Raw genomic sequence first — 12048 nt, forward strand, 5'->3', positions numbered from 1 at the left:
ATTTGCGGGGTTGTGCAAAACCCCAGCCACTGAGCCAGACCCACTGCTCTTTGGCAAAAACCTCACAAAGCAAATAAAGGATATGGAAGAGGCCTCAAACACTTTCGGTCTCATGAGGGCAGGCCCCGGGACGAGCAAACCAAAAACAATAATTCCCAAGCAGCAGCACCCCATCGCGTCCACCAGTTGACATCTACCATATAGGCGTGTAGGAGGAGCCATCTTGGGGAACGGCTGCTAACCAGCAGCCATCCGTTTAATTCTTTTTTTTTTTCAGTTTTTAGTTAGTTTTGTTCGTCGTTTTTTCGGAGAAATTGACTTCTTATTGTGGGGGGAAGGAGGTAACCTTACTTCTAGGTCCCTACCTGGTCGGTGAGGCAGCTTTTTCTCTGGGCTGCCCGTCGACCCGTCCTCGTGGCCTACCAGCGGACTTGGAGCGCCGTTTAATGTTAAACCCCAAAATATTTGCAAAAGTTATCAAGCAATATGGCACGCTAGATATCGATTTATTTGCATTAAGGCTAAATCACCAGGTACCTATGTATGTCGCTTGAGAACCAGACACTGAGGCAGCAGCGGTAGATGTGGTGCAGTTTAAAGGTCAAGATAAAGGTGCAGTTTAAAGGTCAAGAGGGAGCAGCTGTTGTGAGTCAGATACCTGCTGATTTCTCCCAGCAGTTTCTATTGTATTATACTTGTATCGGATCCAGGGTAAGGCGGGAGAATGACAGCCAGAGCAGTGTACTATTCTGGATGTCAGATGTGGGAGGTCATGGTGTCGGATGGCCCTCCAGACGTCCACATCTGCACCAGGTGCAGCGAGATGGGGCTCCTAAGGGACCGTATTAGGATCCTGGAGCAGCAGCTCGATGACCTCTGTCTGATCAGGGAGAGTGAGGAGGTCATAGCGGGGAGTTATAGGGAGGTGGTCACTCCAAAACCGCGGGAGAGAGACATGTGGCTTACGCTAAGGAAGGGCAAGGAGCAGAGGCAGGGACGAGTGAGTACTCCAATGTCGGTACACCTTGCAAATAAGTACTCCTGTTTGAGTACGGATGGGGGTGACAGCCTACCCGGGGGTAGTGACAGCGGACGGGCCTCCAGCACAGAGACCGGCCCTGTTGCTCCAAAAGCTAGGGAAAAAAGAAGAGGGCAATAGTAATTGGCGACTCTATTGTTAGGGGGTCAGATAGGCGATTCTGTGGACGCAGTCGGGAGACCAGGATGGTGGTCTGCCTCCCTGGTGCCAAGGTCTCGGACGTGTCTCAACGCGTCCAAGATATCCTGAAATCAGAGAGGAGCCTGAGGTCATGGTACATATAGGTACCAATGTGATAGGTAAAAAAAGGGAAGAGGTCCTGAAGGGAGGATTTAGGGAGTTGGGAGGAGAGTTAAGGAAAAGGACCAAAAAGGTAACAATCTCAGGATTACTGCCTGTGCCACGCGACAGTGAGAGTAGGAATGGAGCGAGGTGGAGGATAAATGCGTGGCTGAAAGACTGGTGCAGAGGGCAGGGATTCAAGTTTCTGGATCATTGGGACTTCTTTTGGGGAAGGTGGGACCTGTACAGAAAGGATGGGTTGCACTTGAACCCGAGGGGGACCAATATCCTGGCGGGGAAATTTGCAAAGGCTACTGGGGAGAGTTTAAACTAGAATGGTTGGGGCGAGGGACTCAAATAGAGAAAGCTAGTAGACAGAATGGGAGGCAGGAAGCAGAAAAGGGAAGCACTTGGACACAAGAGGAGAAAGAAAACAAAGGAAATAAACAGAGAATAAGAGACGGGGGGTTTCTTAAATGTGCATATTTTAATGCTAGGAGCATTGTAAGAAAGGTGGATGAGCTTAGAGACTGGATAGACACCTGGAAGTATGATGTTGTGGTGATCAGTGAAACATGGTTGCAGGCGGGCTGTGATTGGAAACTAAATATTCCAGGATTTTGTTGCTTCAGGTGTGATAGAATTGGAGGGGCAAGAGGTGGAGGTGTTGCATTGCTATTCAGGGAAGATATTACAGCAGTGCTTTGGCAGGATAGATTGGAGGGCTCATCAAGGGAGGCTATTTGGGTGGAACTGAGAAGTGGGAAAGGTGTAGCAACACTTATAGGGGTGTATTATAGACCGCCAAATGGGGAACGAGAATTGGAAGAGCAAATATGTAAGGAGATAGCAGATATTAGTAGTAAGCACAAGGTAGTGATTGTGGGAGATTTCAATTTTCCACACATAGACTGGGAAACACATTCTGTAAATGGGCTGGATAGTTTGGAGTTTGTAAAATGTGTGCAGGATAGTTTTTTGCAGCAATACATAGAGGTACCTACTAGAGAAGGGGCAGTGCTGGACCTCCTGTTAGGAAATGAGACGGGACAGGTGGCGGAGGTATGCGTTGGGGAGCACTTCGGGTCCAGTGATCACAATACCATTAGTTTCAATATAATTATGGAGAGGGTCAGAACTGGACCTAGGGTTGAGATTTTTGATTGGAGAAAGGCTAATTTTGATGAGATGCGAGATGATTTAAAAGGAGTGAACTGGGACAATTTGTTTTATGGAAAAGATGTAGAAGAGAAATTGAGGACATTTAAAGGGGAAATTTTAAGAGTACAGAATCTTTATGTTCCTGTTTAACCATATAACAATTACAGCATGGAAACAGGCCATCTCGACCCTTCTAGTCCGTGCCGAACACATAATCTCCACTAGTCCCATATACCTGCGCTCAGACCATAACCCTCCATTCCCTTCCCGTCCATATAACTATCCAATTTATTTTTAAATGATAAAAACGAACCTGCCTCCACCACCTTCACTGGAAGCTCATTCCACACAGCTACCACTCTCTGAGTAAAGAAGTTCCCCCTCATGTTACCCCTAAACTTCAGTCCCTTAATTCTCAAGTCATGTCCCCTTGTTTGAATCTTCCCTACTCTCAGTGGGAAAAGCATTTCCACGTCAACTCTGTCTATCCCTCTCATCATTTTAAAGACCTCTATCAAGTCCCCCCTTAACCTTCTGCGCTCCAAAGAATAAAGCCCTAACTTGTTCAACCTTTCTCTGTAACTTAGTTGCTGAAACCTAGGCAACATTCTAGTAAATCTCCTCTGTACTCTCTTTAATTTGTTGACATCCTTCCTATAATTAAGCGACCAAAATTGTACACCATACTACAGAATTGGCCTCACCAATGCCTTGTACAATTTTAACATTACATCCCAACTTCTATACTCAATGCTCTGATTTATAAAGGCCAGCACACCAAAAGCTTTCTTTACCACCCTATCTACATGAGATTCCACTTTCAGGGAACTGTGCACAGTTATTCCCAGATCCCTCTGTTCACCTACATTCTTCAATTCCCTACCATTTGCCATGTACGTCCTATTTTGATTTGTCCTGCCAAGATGTAGCACCTCACACTTATCAGCATTAAACTCCATCTGCCATCTTTCAGCCCACTCTTCCAACTGGCATAAATCTCTCTGTAGACTTTGAAACTCTACTTCATTACCCGCAACCCCACCTATCTTAGTATCATCTGCATACTTACTAATCCAATTTACCACACCATCATCCAGATCATTGATGTACATGACAAACAACAGTGGACCCAACACAGATCCCTGTGGCACCCCACTCGTCACTGGCCTCCAACCTGACAAACAACCATCCACCATTACTCTCTGGCAGTCTAAATCTATGAAGGAGAAAGTTAGACTCTGGTTGTAGTATTCTGTGGGATAATGCAGGTTACCTAAATGGTGAGAGATTGGTGATCCGGTATGAAGAATTTGAGTGCAGCTCTATATGATATAGAAAGGACAATATTCAGGTGCAACAAGTAATCAGGAAAGCTCACAGTATAACTGAGAGGTATTCTAGAGAAAATGAATACTAAGGTGAGCTTCAATTGCCTGATACTTTGGAGAAGTCCATTGAGCGGCACGGTGGCGCAGCGGTAGAGTTGCTGCCTCACATCGCCAGAGACTCGGGTTCGATCCTGACTATGGGTGCTATCTGTACAGAGTTTGTACGTTCTCCCCGTGACTTGTGTGGGTTTTCTCTGGGTACTCCGGTTTCCTCACACACTCCAAAGACGTACAGGTTTGTAGGCTAATTGGCTTGTTAAAATTGTAAATTATCCCTAATGTGTAGGAACTGAATTGAACTGAACTGGATATGGATGAGAAGGGAATGGAGGGTTATGGTACAAGTGCAGGCAGGTGGGACTAAGGGGAAAAAAATTTGTTTGGCATGGACTTGTAGGACCGAGATGGCCTGTTTCCGTGCTGTAATTGTTATATGTTATATGGTTATACCATTAGTGTGCAGGGATCACTGGCCAGTGGGAACTCGGGAAGCTGAAGGGCCTGTTTCTACACTGCATCTCTAAAACTAAAACTAAAATCACATCTGAAATACGGTGACAGTCTCTCTAGGAAAGGATATTATGCATTGGTATATATGAAAGAAGATTTATTCGGCTGATACCGGCTGTGAGGCATGGAGTGGTGGGGGGAGTAGGGCATGGAGTGGTGGGGGTAGTGGGGCATGGAGTGGTGGGGGAGTGGGGTGTGGAGTGATTGTCTTGAGAGGAAACTTTAGACCGACTTGCCTATCCACAACCTCTCCCTGAATGCCAGCAAGATGAAGGAGAAGGTTATTGACTTCAGGATGGGTGGTGGAGTACATGCCCCAACCAATACCAATGGTGCCAATCTAGAAATGGTTGAAAGATTCAAGTTCCCTGGCATTAATATTACCAATGATCTGCCGTGGCTAACCACACAGATGCGACAGCCAAGACGAAACACCACGCCTCTACTTTATGAGGAGACTGAGGAAATGTGGCATGTCTCCAGTGACTTTTATATGCACCATAGAAAGCATGCTGTCGCACCGAATTACAGCTTGGTTTGGGAACAACTCTGCTCAAGACCACATTGCAGAGAGTTGTAGATGTAGCCCATTCCATTGCGCTGACCAGGCTTCAAACCATCTGTACTTCAGCTGCCTCGGAAAAGCAGCCAACATAATCACTTCTCCCACATTCCTTTTATTCCCTACTCATGTCTGGCGTAAGGTACAGATGCTTGAAAGCGTACACCACCAGACTCGAGAACAGCTTCTTACCCTCTGCTATCTGTCTTCTGAAGAGTCCTTCCACAAGCTAGGGAACTTGTTGATTCACATATACTCCATTGAGAATATTAGACTTTATCTAAGGAACTGATGAGCTACAATGCGCTACAATGGTGGGAACTATATTCTGCATCTTCCCCCTTTGCTCTATCTATTGTACTTGAGTTTGAACTGATTGTGTCTGTGTACAGAATGTCTAATCTTATTCTTCTTGCATATGGCGTGCACAGCCTAAAGTCTTAGGACAACTTGTTCTATTTGACCTCATTTGATTGTGCACGCCAGGTTGATTGCATTCGCCGAAACAGGGTGGACCACGTGAAGGTTGCAATCTCCAACCCCAGTGTCTAATCTGATAGGATAACATACAAAACAAGCTATTTTACTGTACCTGTACATGTGACAATAAGCTCAACCTATATTCTTGAAGTGAGGGGGCAAGGGATTACGGAGCTGGGGGCGAAACTCAATCATCATTACACTCAGATGGCCATGATTTTATTGAGTAGCTGGGCAGCCAACTTCTTCCCCCAACCCATGTGTTTGTAGCTGCTATCATTAGGCAAATTACTACAGTTCCAGAAATTCAATAATTTAAGGAGAGCCAGAAGTAATTTATTGTAAAAAATAATTACAAATTCTGTGCACTATAATGCAGCTAATTTCCATAGTATTACCTGTGGTCATGTCATAGTGAGGGTAATAATCATAATTGTAACTTATTAGCCAAGTATGTTTTGCAATGTACAAGGAGTTGGATTTGCCGTACTGTCAGACCAAAAAAGTAACAAGACCCACACCTACACATCAGTCGCCCAAAGAGTCGTAGTGTCTTTCTGGTCGCCGCTGGATTTTCAACATGTTGAAATTTTTTGACAACCTGCAACGACCTATGACGGGTTCCGGCAGTCGCTGAAACAGTCGCGTAAGTGGGACAGGCCCATAAGAAAGTTCCTTTCATCAATGCAAATGTAACAAGCATTGTAACAGCGATTTGGTGTGTACTTAACTCACTTGCAACTGACAGGTGCTGTTTAGCGATGTTAAATGCCTCTTCTCTCAGTTTGGACAGAACACATATAATAATTAGCAAACCCAGCATAATTTTAACATTTAAAGATTATGTTAATGGAGACATTCATATTTGGACATACCAATCCTACCCTGCATATTTGCACTGAAATTCTTCAAATTCTGTCAACCATTATATGAAAATAAATCAGGCAACGCCCGCAAGTCTGCACCGTTGCTGCCCAGAGCACTGATCTCTTGTCCACATTAAACGATAACAGTGGGACTGATATAATCCCTGTTTCATAACGGCAGACACCTGGGTTCAATCGCGTTGGCCCAGGGGTAGAGTTGCATCCTTACAGCGCCAGAGGCTCGGGTTCGATCCTGACTACGGGTGCTGTCTGTACGGAGTGTGTACGTTCTCCCTGTGAGGGTTTTCTCCAGGTGTTCCAGTTTCCGGGAACACTCCAAAGATGTACAGGTTTGTAATTGGCTTTGGTAAAACTGTAAAATTGTCCCTGATGTGTCGGATAATGCTGGTGGACATGGTTCACTGGTCGCTGCAGACTCGGGCCTGTCTCCACGCTGTATGTCTAATGTCTAATGTCTAAAGGTAAGTGGTGGAATCTGGGGGGAGTTGATGGCAGTGTGGGGGAATGAAAAAAGGGATTCATTGGGAGGTTGATGTAAAAGGGTGATTGAAGGTCAGCATGGACTCAGTGGGCTAAAACCTCCCTGTGGCTCTCGGACACCATCCCCATCTCTCCATGAGAAACATGTCTACATGAAGGCACAAGATAATCCCAATCAGAGCAGTGCATGGCCCACCCACACGTTGCCTTGGCGAGGTATGCCAAGATTTGAAACCAAATGGAAGAAAAGCTTGAAATAAGTTTACTTACAAAATTGTTGCAGCTGTTCAGGTTGGGTGCCAGGGGTTGCGGTAATGGTGATAACTGGGCAGTCGTTACCGCCCAACGTGGAACACAACACTTGGTGCCTGAAGTAAACTTGATCACTATTGATCGACTGTTCCAGCAGGTACAGGTGAGTCTGAAGGAAACAGAATAGACCTTGATGTAGATAGAGATACAAGAGACACTGCAGAAGTGGGAATCTGGAGCAACATACAAGTTCCTCCAGCAACTTGTATTTTGCTCCTTTATACAAATACTTGTCTAGGATTTCCTGCTATATTTCCAGACTTCTGGGAGAAACATGAATTTCTTCAGCTGAGGGAATAATCTGGTATTTAAAAAGTCCTATCTGAAACCAGTAAGTAAAGGTTGATAGATACAAAAACCTGGAGTAACTCAGCGGGACTGGTAGCATATCTGGAGAGAAAGAATGGATGACATTTCGGGTCGAGACCCTTCTTCACACTATCCAGAGATACTGCCTGTCTCAATTCAATTCAACTTTAATGTCATCGCACAAATACAAGTATGAGTACAACGAAATGCAGTTTTGCGTCAGTCCGTAGTAGTTGTACATAAAGAAATAAAAAAAATAGAAAGAGAGAAGATACAGAATAATCAAGAAATACAGAATAATTAAACAATGGGGACGGAGGGACCAGAGAAATCTATCGGCGGGACTCCGTGTTCAGCAGTGTAATTGTGTTCTTGTAGAAGCTGTTCCTCATCCTACTAGTACGTGACCTGAGGCTCCTGTACCGCCTCCCTGATGGGAGGAGGGCAAACAGTCCATGGTTGGGGTGTGAGGGGTCTTTGATGATCTTCCCAGCCCGTCTCAGACACCGTTTTCGGTGGAGGGCATCCATGGCAGGGAGCGGGGCACCGATGATGTGCTGCGCGGTTTTCACCACCCGTTGTAGTGCCTTCCTGTCCACAGCAGTGCAGCTGCTGTACCATACCGTGAAGCAGGTGGTCAGGATACTCTCTATGGTACAGCGGTAAAAGTTGGTCAGGATCCGGGGGGACAGGTGGGCTTTCTTGAGCCTCCTCGGGAAGTAAAGGCGCTGCTGTGCCTTTTTGATCAGCTTGGAGGTGTTGAGGGACCAGGACAAATCCTCCGAGATATGTACTCCGAGGAATTTATAGCTGGAGTACATATCTCGGAGGATTTGTCCTGTCCTGTCTCTCTGAGTTATTCCAGCTGTTTGTGTCTCTCTTCGGTTTAAACCAGCATCTGCAGGTACTTCGTACACAGGTTAAGGTTGATTATTACCACAGATCCCTCACAGTAGATCACATGTAAGGAAAGCATTGGCATGCTTGCTTCATGAGTCAGGGCATTGAGTATAAGAGTTAGGAAGTCAGCTTGAAAGGACTTTGGTCAGGTTCCATTTGGAGTATTGTGTGTAGTTTTGATTGCCCCAAAACAGGAAGGAATTTTTGGAGAGGGTGGAGATGAGGTTAAGCAGAAAGCTGCTTGATTGGAGGGAATTAACTGTAAGTAGAGGTTAGACAACATGATTACTTGCTCTGGAATGCCAGAGACTCATGCGAGACCTGATCGATGTAGGTATGTTACAAAACCTACCTGAATCGCCATTGGGAATCTGCCCACAGCCAGGTCCGCGATTTTGGCGCTGTTTGGAGGGGGCGGGTTTAAAACGCGATTTTTAGTAGGCTGTACTAATCGCAGATGTTCAGCCTAGTAAATCATTAACGAAAAATCGCTGCAAGACCCGGTCGCAAAAGGTATTATTAGTTTTATAGGCCTCGATAATATAGTTATAATAGTTTAAAATTACTCTCTGATTCTGCAACATCTCGCAGTCCCAGGGTTTTATAAAGCAAACAATTAAAGGTATGTACCTTATTTTTACATTAAATGGGGCATATATATAACCCTATATATCAAGTTATCTAGAGCGAGTAGTTCATTTTGGGCTTTTTATATCCCGCAGTATTTTTCTCGGCATTTGAGGGCACTAATCCAGCGCGCTGTCAACATTCTAAACCAGCGCGTTCCACATGAACCCACTAGAAAGCAGATTTAAATGGGCATTTATTTACAGCAATTGAACACTAAATTCCTTCCATTTGGCCTATAAATTAATGTAAATTAGATATAAAAATCATGTTATATTGTGAATTATTTGTGAATAATCTTTGGACACTTAGGCTATTTAAAAATGTTAATCTTTCCTTAAGAAATGGGCCTTTGATTATCACAGCTTTTTTGTAATGTCCATTGAAAATCAATAGGGAACAAGATGCTAATTTCCGAGTATGAAAATGGCCATAACTTTTTTAATACTTGAGATATGAAAGTGAATTTGGTGTCAAATTAAACTTATTGTTATGCTTTATCTGATGGGATAAATTGCAGACTTGATTTTTAAAATCTCAAAATTTTGTAACATTGCTAATCGATGGTTATAAAATTATGTCAGGCATAGACTGTTAGAACATTTTGCTCAGGGTGGAAATATCAAAAACTTGGGAGATAGCTTTAAGATGAGAGAGGGAATCTTTAGAGGAGATATGCGGGGCAAACTATTTAGTGAGCAGTGGGTGCCTGGAACGTGCTGCCAGGGGTAGTGGTGGAGGGAGATGTGATAGTGGCATTTAAGAGGCTTTTAGATAGGCACTTGGATATGCAGGGGCATACATGGATCATGTGCAGGCAGAGACTAATTTAACGGCATCATGTCCAGCACAAACATTGTGGGCTGAAGGGCCTGTTCCTGTGCTGTATTGTTCTGTGTTCTAGGTCCAGTCACTGGTTCTCAACTCAAACTGCTGTTTATTTGTGACCCTCTTCTGCCTGATCATTAAATGACTCCAAACAGCAACAGAGAAGATCTTGGCTAATGACCACTGGCTCGCTCTAACTGAAGTAACCACTTGAGAGGAGGCAGCTGGATACTGTTTGCTGTGGAGTTCCACTCAGCAACGTTCAGCATCTTTAGAAAAATAGGATAAGCCCAATGAAGAAATATCAGAGGCTGCCGACTTGCTGAGGGAGGCAGGAGTGGGCCAGAGGAGATGTTCCTAAATGAGGATGACACATCAAACTGAGGATATACTTGAAGCCTGACACAAGTGTAAGAAGTCCCATGGTGCTGTTTGGAGAGCACAAGGTTCATGTTTAATGACCAGATTATATTTCTGCCCTCAACCAACACCATACTCAAACATATATTTAATTTGTTACTGCTGAATAAATGCAGCTACAAATTCCCCACAAATGACTACATGTTAAAGATCTTTATACCTCATGAAATGTGCGCTCAAGGAAGATTCCATGCAACATAATCTTTCTTTATATTGAATTATGTAGGAGGTGAAGTGCTGTGTTAATACTGGTGTCATAGATTAAATTTGAGCCCCACTTTGAGTTAGAGATCAGGTTGCAATGGTGCAGTTTACATGTGCTTCAAAGATTATTTAGAAAAGAATGCTCCATCATATATGTGGTGAAGAAGCAGCATCACACTCTGCAGGGCATCAAAATAATTTGTCACCAGGAAGAGAAATAATCTGAAATATCTTACTATTCAAATAACTGTTTTATTGAGAACAAACTTGACACTTGATTCCATTTCAATAGCATTTTACTTGAAGAAAGAAATCCAATTTTAGTTTACAGGGAAATCTAATCTAAAGTACGTTTGCAACAAACTCTGCTGTAAAATGATGGCTGATTTCCATCGTTGTGGCTCACATTTCCGAATGATTAAAAATCTTTTGTGTCACTCAGTGCTCAATATGTTTGAAAGCTAAATGATACAACTTAGATTCTCAGCAGATCATTATGAAGCATGAGGGTAAAACCACATCTTGGTCTCCAAGTTGAAGGAATTCATTGGTTAGTTTAGTTTAGAGATAGAGCACGGACACAGGCCCTTCGGCCCATCGAGTCTGCGCCGACCAGCGATCCCCTCACATTAACACTGACCTGCACACACGAGGAACAATTTAATATTTTTATACTAATCTAATTAACCTGCAAACTTGTACGTCTTTGTGGGAGGAAACCGAAGATCTCGGACAAAACTCACGTAGGTCACGGGGAGAACGTACAAACTCCAAACAGACAGCCTGTAGTCAGGATCGTACCAGGGTCTCTGGCGCTGTAAGGCAGCAACTCTACCGCTGTGCCACCATGATAGTGTTTATTATTTTTTCAATCACAGGTTAAGGACATCATGGACAGGCCAGCATTCATTAGCTTTCTCTAATCCCTGAACATCTGAGATTGTCAGAGTTAACTACATTGCTCTCGGCTAGAAATCACACACAGGCAGACTAGGAGTCATATAGTCATAGAATCATAATGTCATGCACCAGGGAAGCAGGCCTCGGCCCCATTCTTCCATGTGGACCAAAGTGTTCCATCTAAGCCCATCTGCTCTTGTTGGAAAATGTTTGGCATTCCCTATAAACCTCTCCCATCCAGAGGGCAGTAAATTGAAAAGAAAAAAAACTCACAGTTGATAAAAATCAGAACTAGAAGCTGTAAGTGCTGGAAATGCCCACCAGGTCGTGCTTGGTAGCATGGTGGTGCAACGGTAGAGTTGCTGCCTTACAGCGCCAGAGACACGGGTTCAAAACTGACTACGGGTGCTGTCTGTACGGAGTTTGTACGTTCTCCCTGTCAATGCGTGGGTTTTCTCCGGGTGCTCCAGTTTCCTCCCACATTCCAAAGACATACAGGTTTGTTGGTTAATTGACTGGATATAAATGTAAATTCTCACTAGTGTGTGTGGGATAGTGTTAATGTGTGGGGATTGCTGGTCGTCGTTGACCCGATGGGACGAAGGGCCTGTTTCTGTGCTATATCTCTAAACTAAACTAAGATGAGGCAGCATCTGTGCAGTGAGAAATAGAGTTAATGCTACAGCTCAATGGGCCATAGAAGATGTATCACTTCTCTGTTGATCCAGGCATGCTCAGGGGCTGGGCTGTCTGATTCAG

The 12048-nt window shown here is 44.2% G+C and overlaps 1 protein-coding gene across 1 annotated transcript in view; it reads right to left on the bottom strand.

The window, feature by feature from the left end:
• LOC129712505 (cytosolic carboxypeptidase 4-like) overlaps positions 1 to 12048 on the bottom strand; it is a 225474-nt gene that overhangs the window by 107415 nt on the left and 106011 nt on the right. Inside the window, 1 exon segment of the mRNA XM_055660971.1 lies at positions 7060 to 7210. Coding sequence (XP_055516946.1) covers positions 7060 to 7210 — 151 coding nt within the window.

This window comes from Leucoraja erinacea, chromosome 33 (assembly GCF_028641065.1).
Source record: "Leucoraja erinacea ecotype New England chromosome 33, Leri_hhj_1, whole genome shotgun sequence".
Taxonomy (NCBI): Eukaryota; Metazoa; Chordata; class Chondrichthyes; order Rajiformes; family Rajidae; genus Leucoraja; species Leucoraja erinaceus.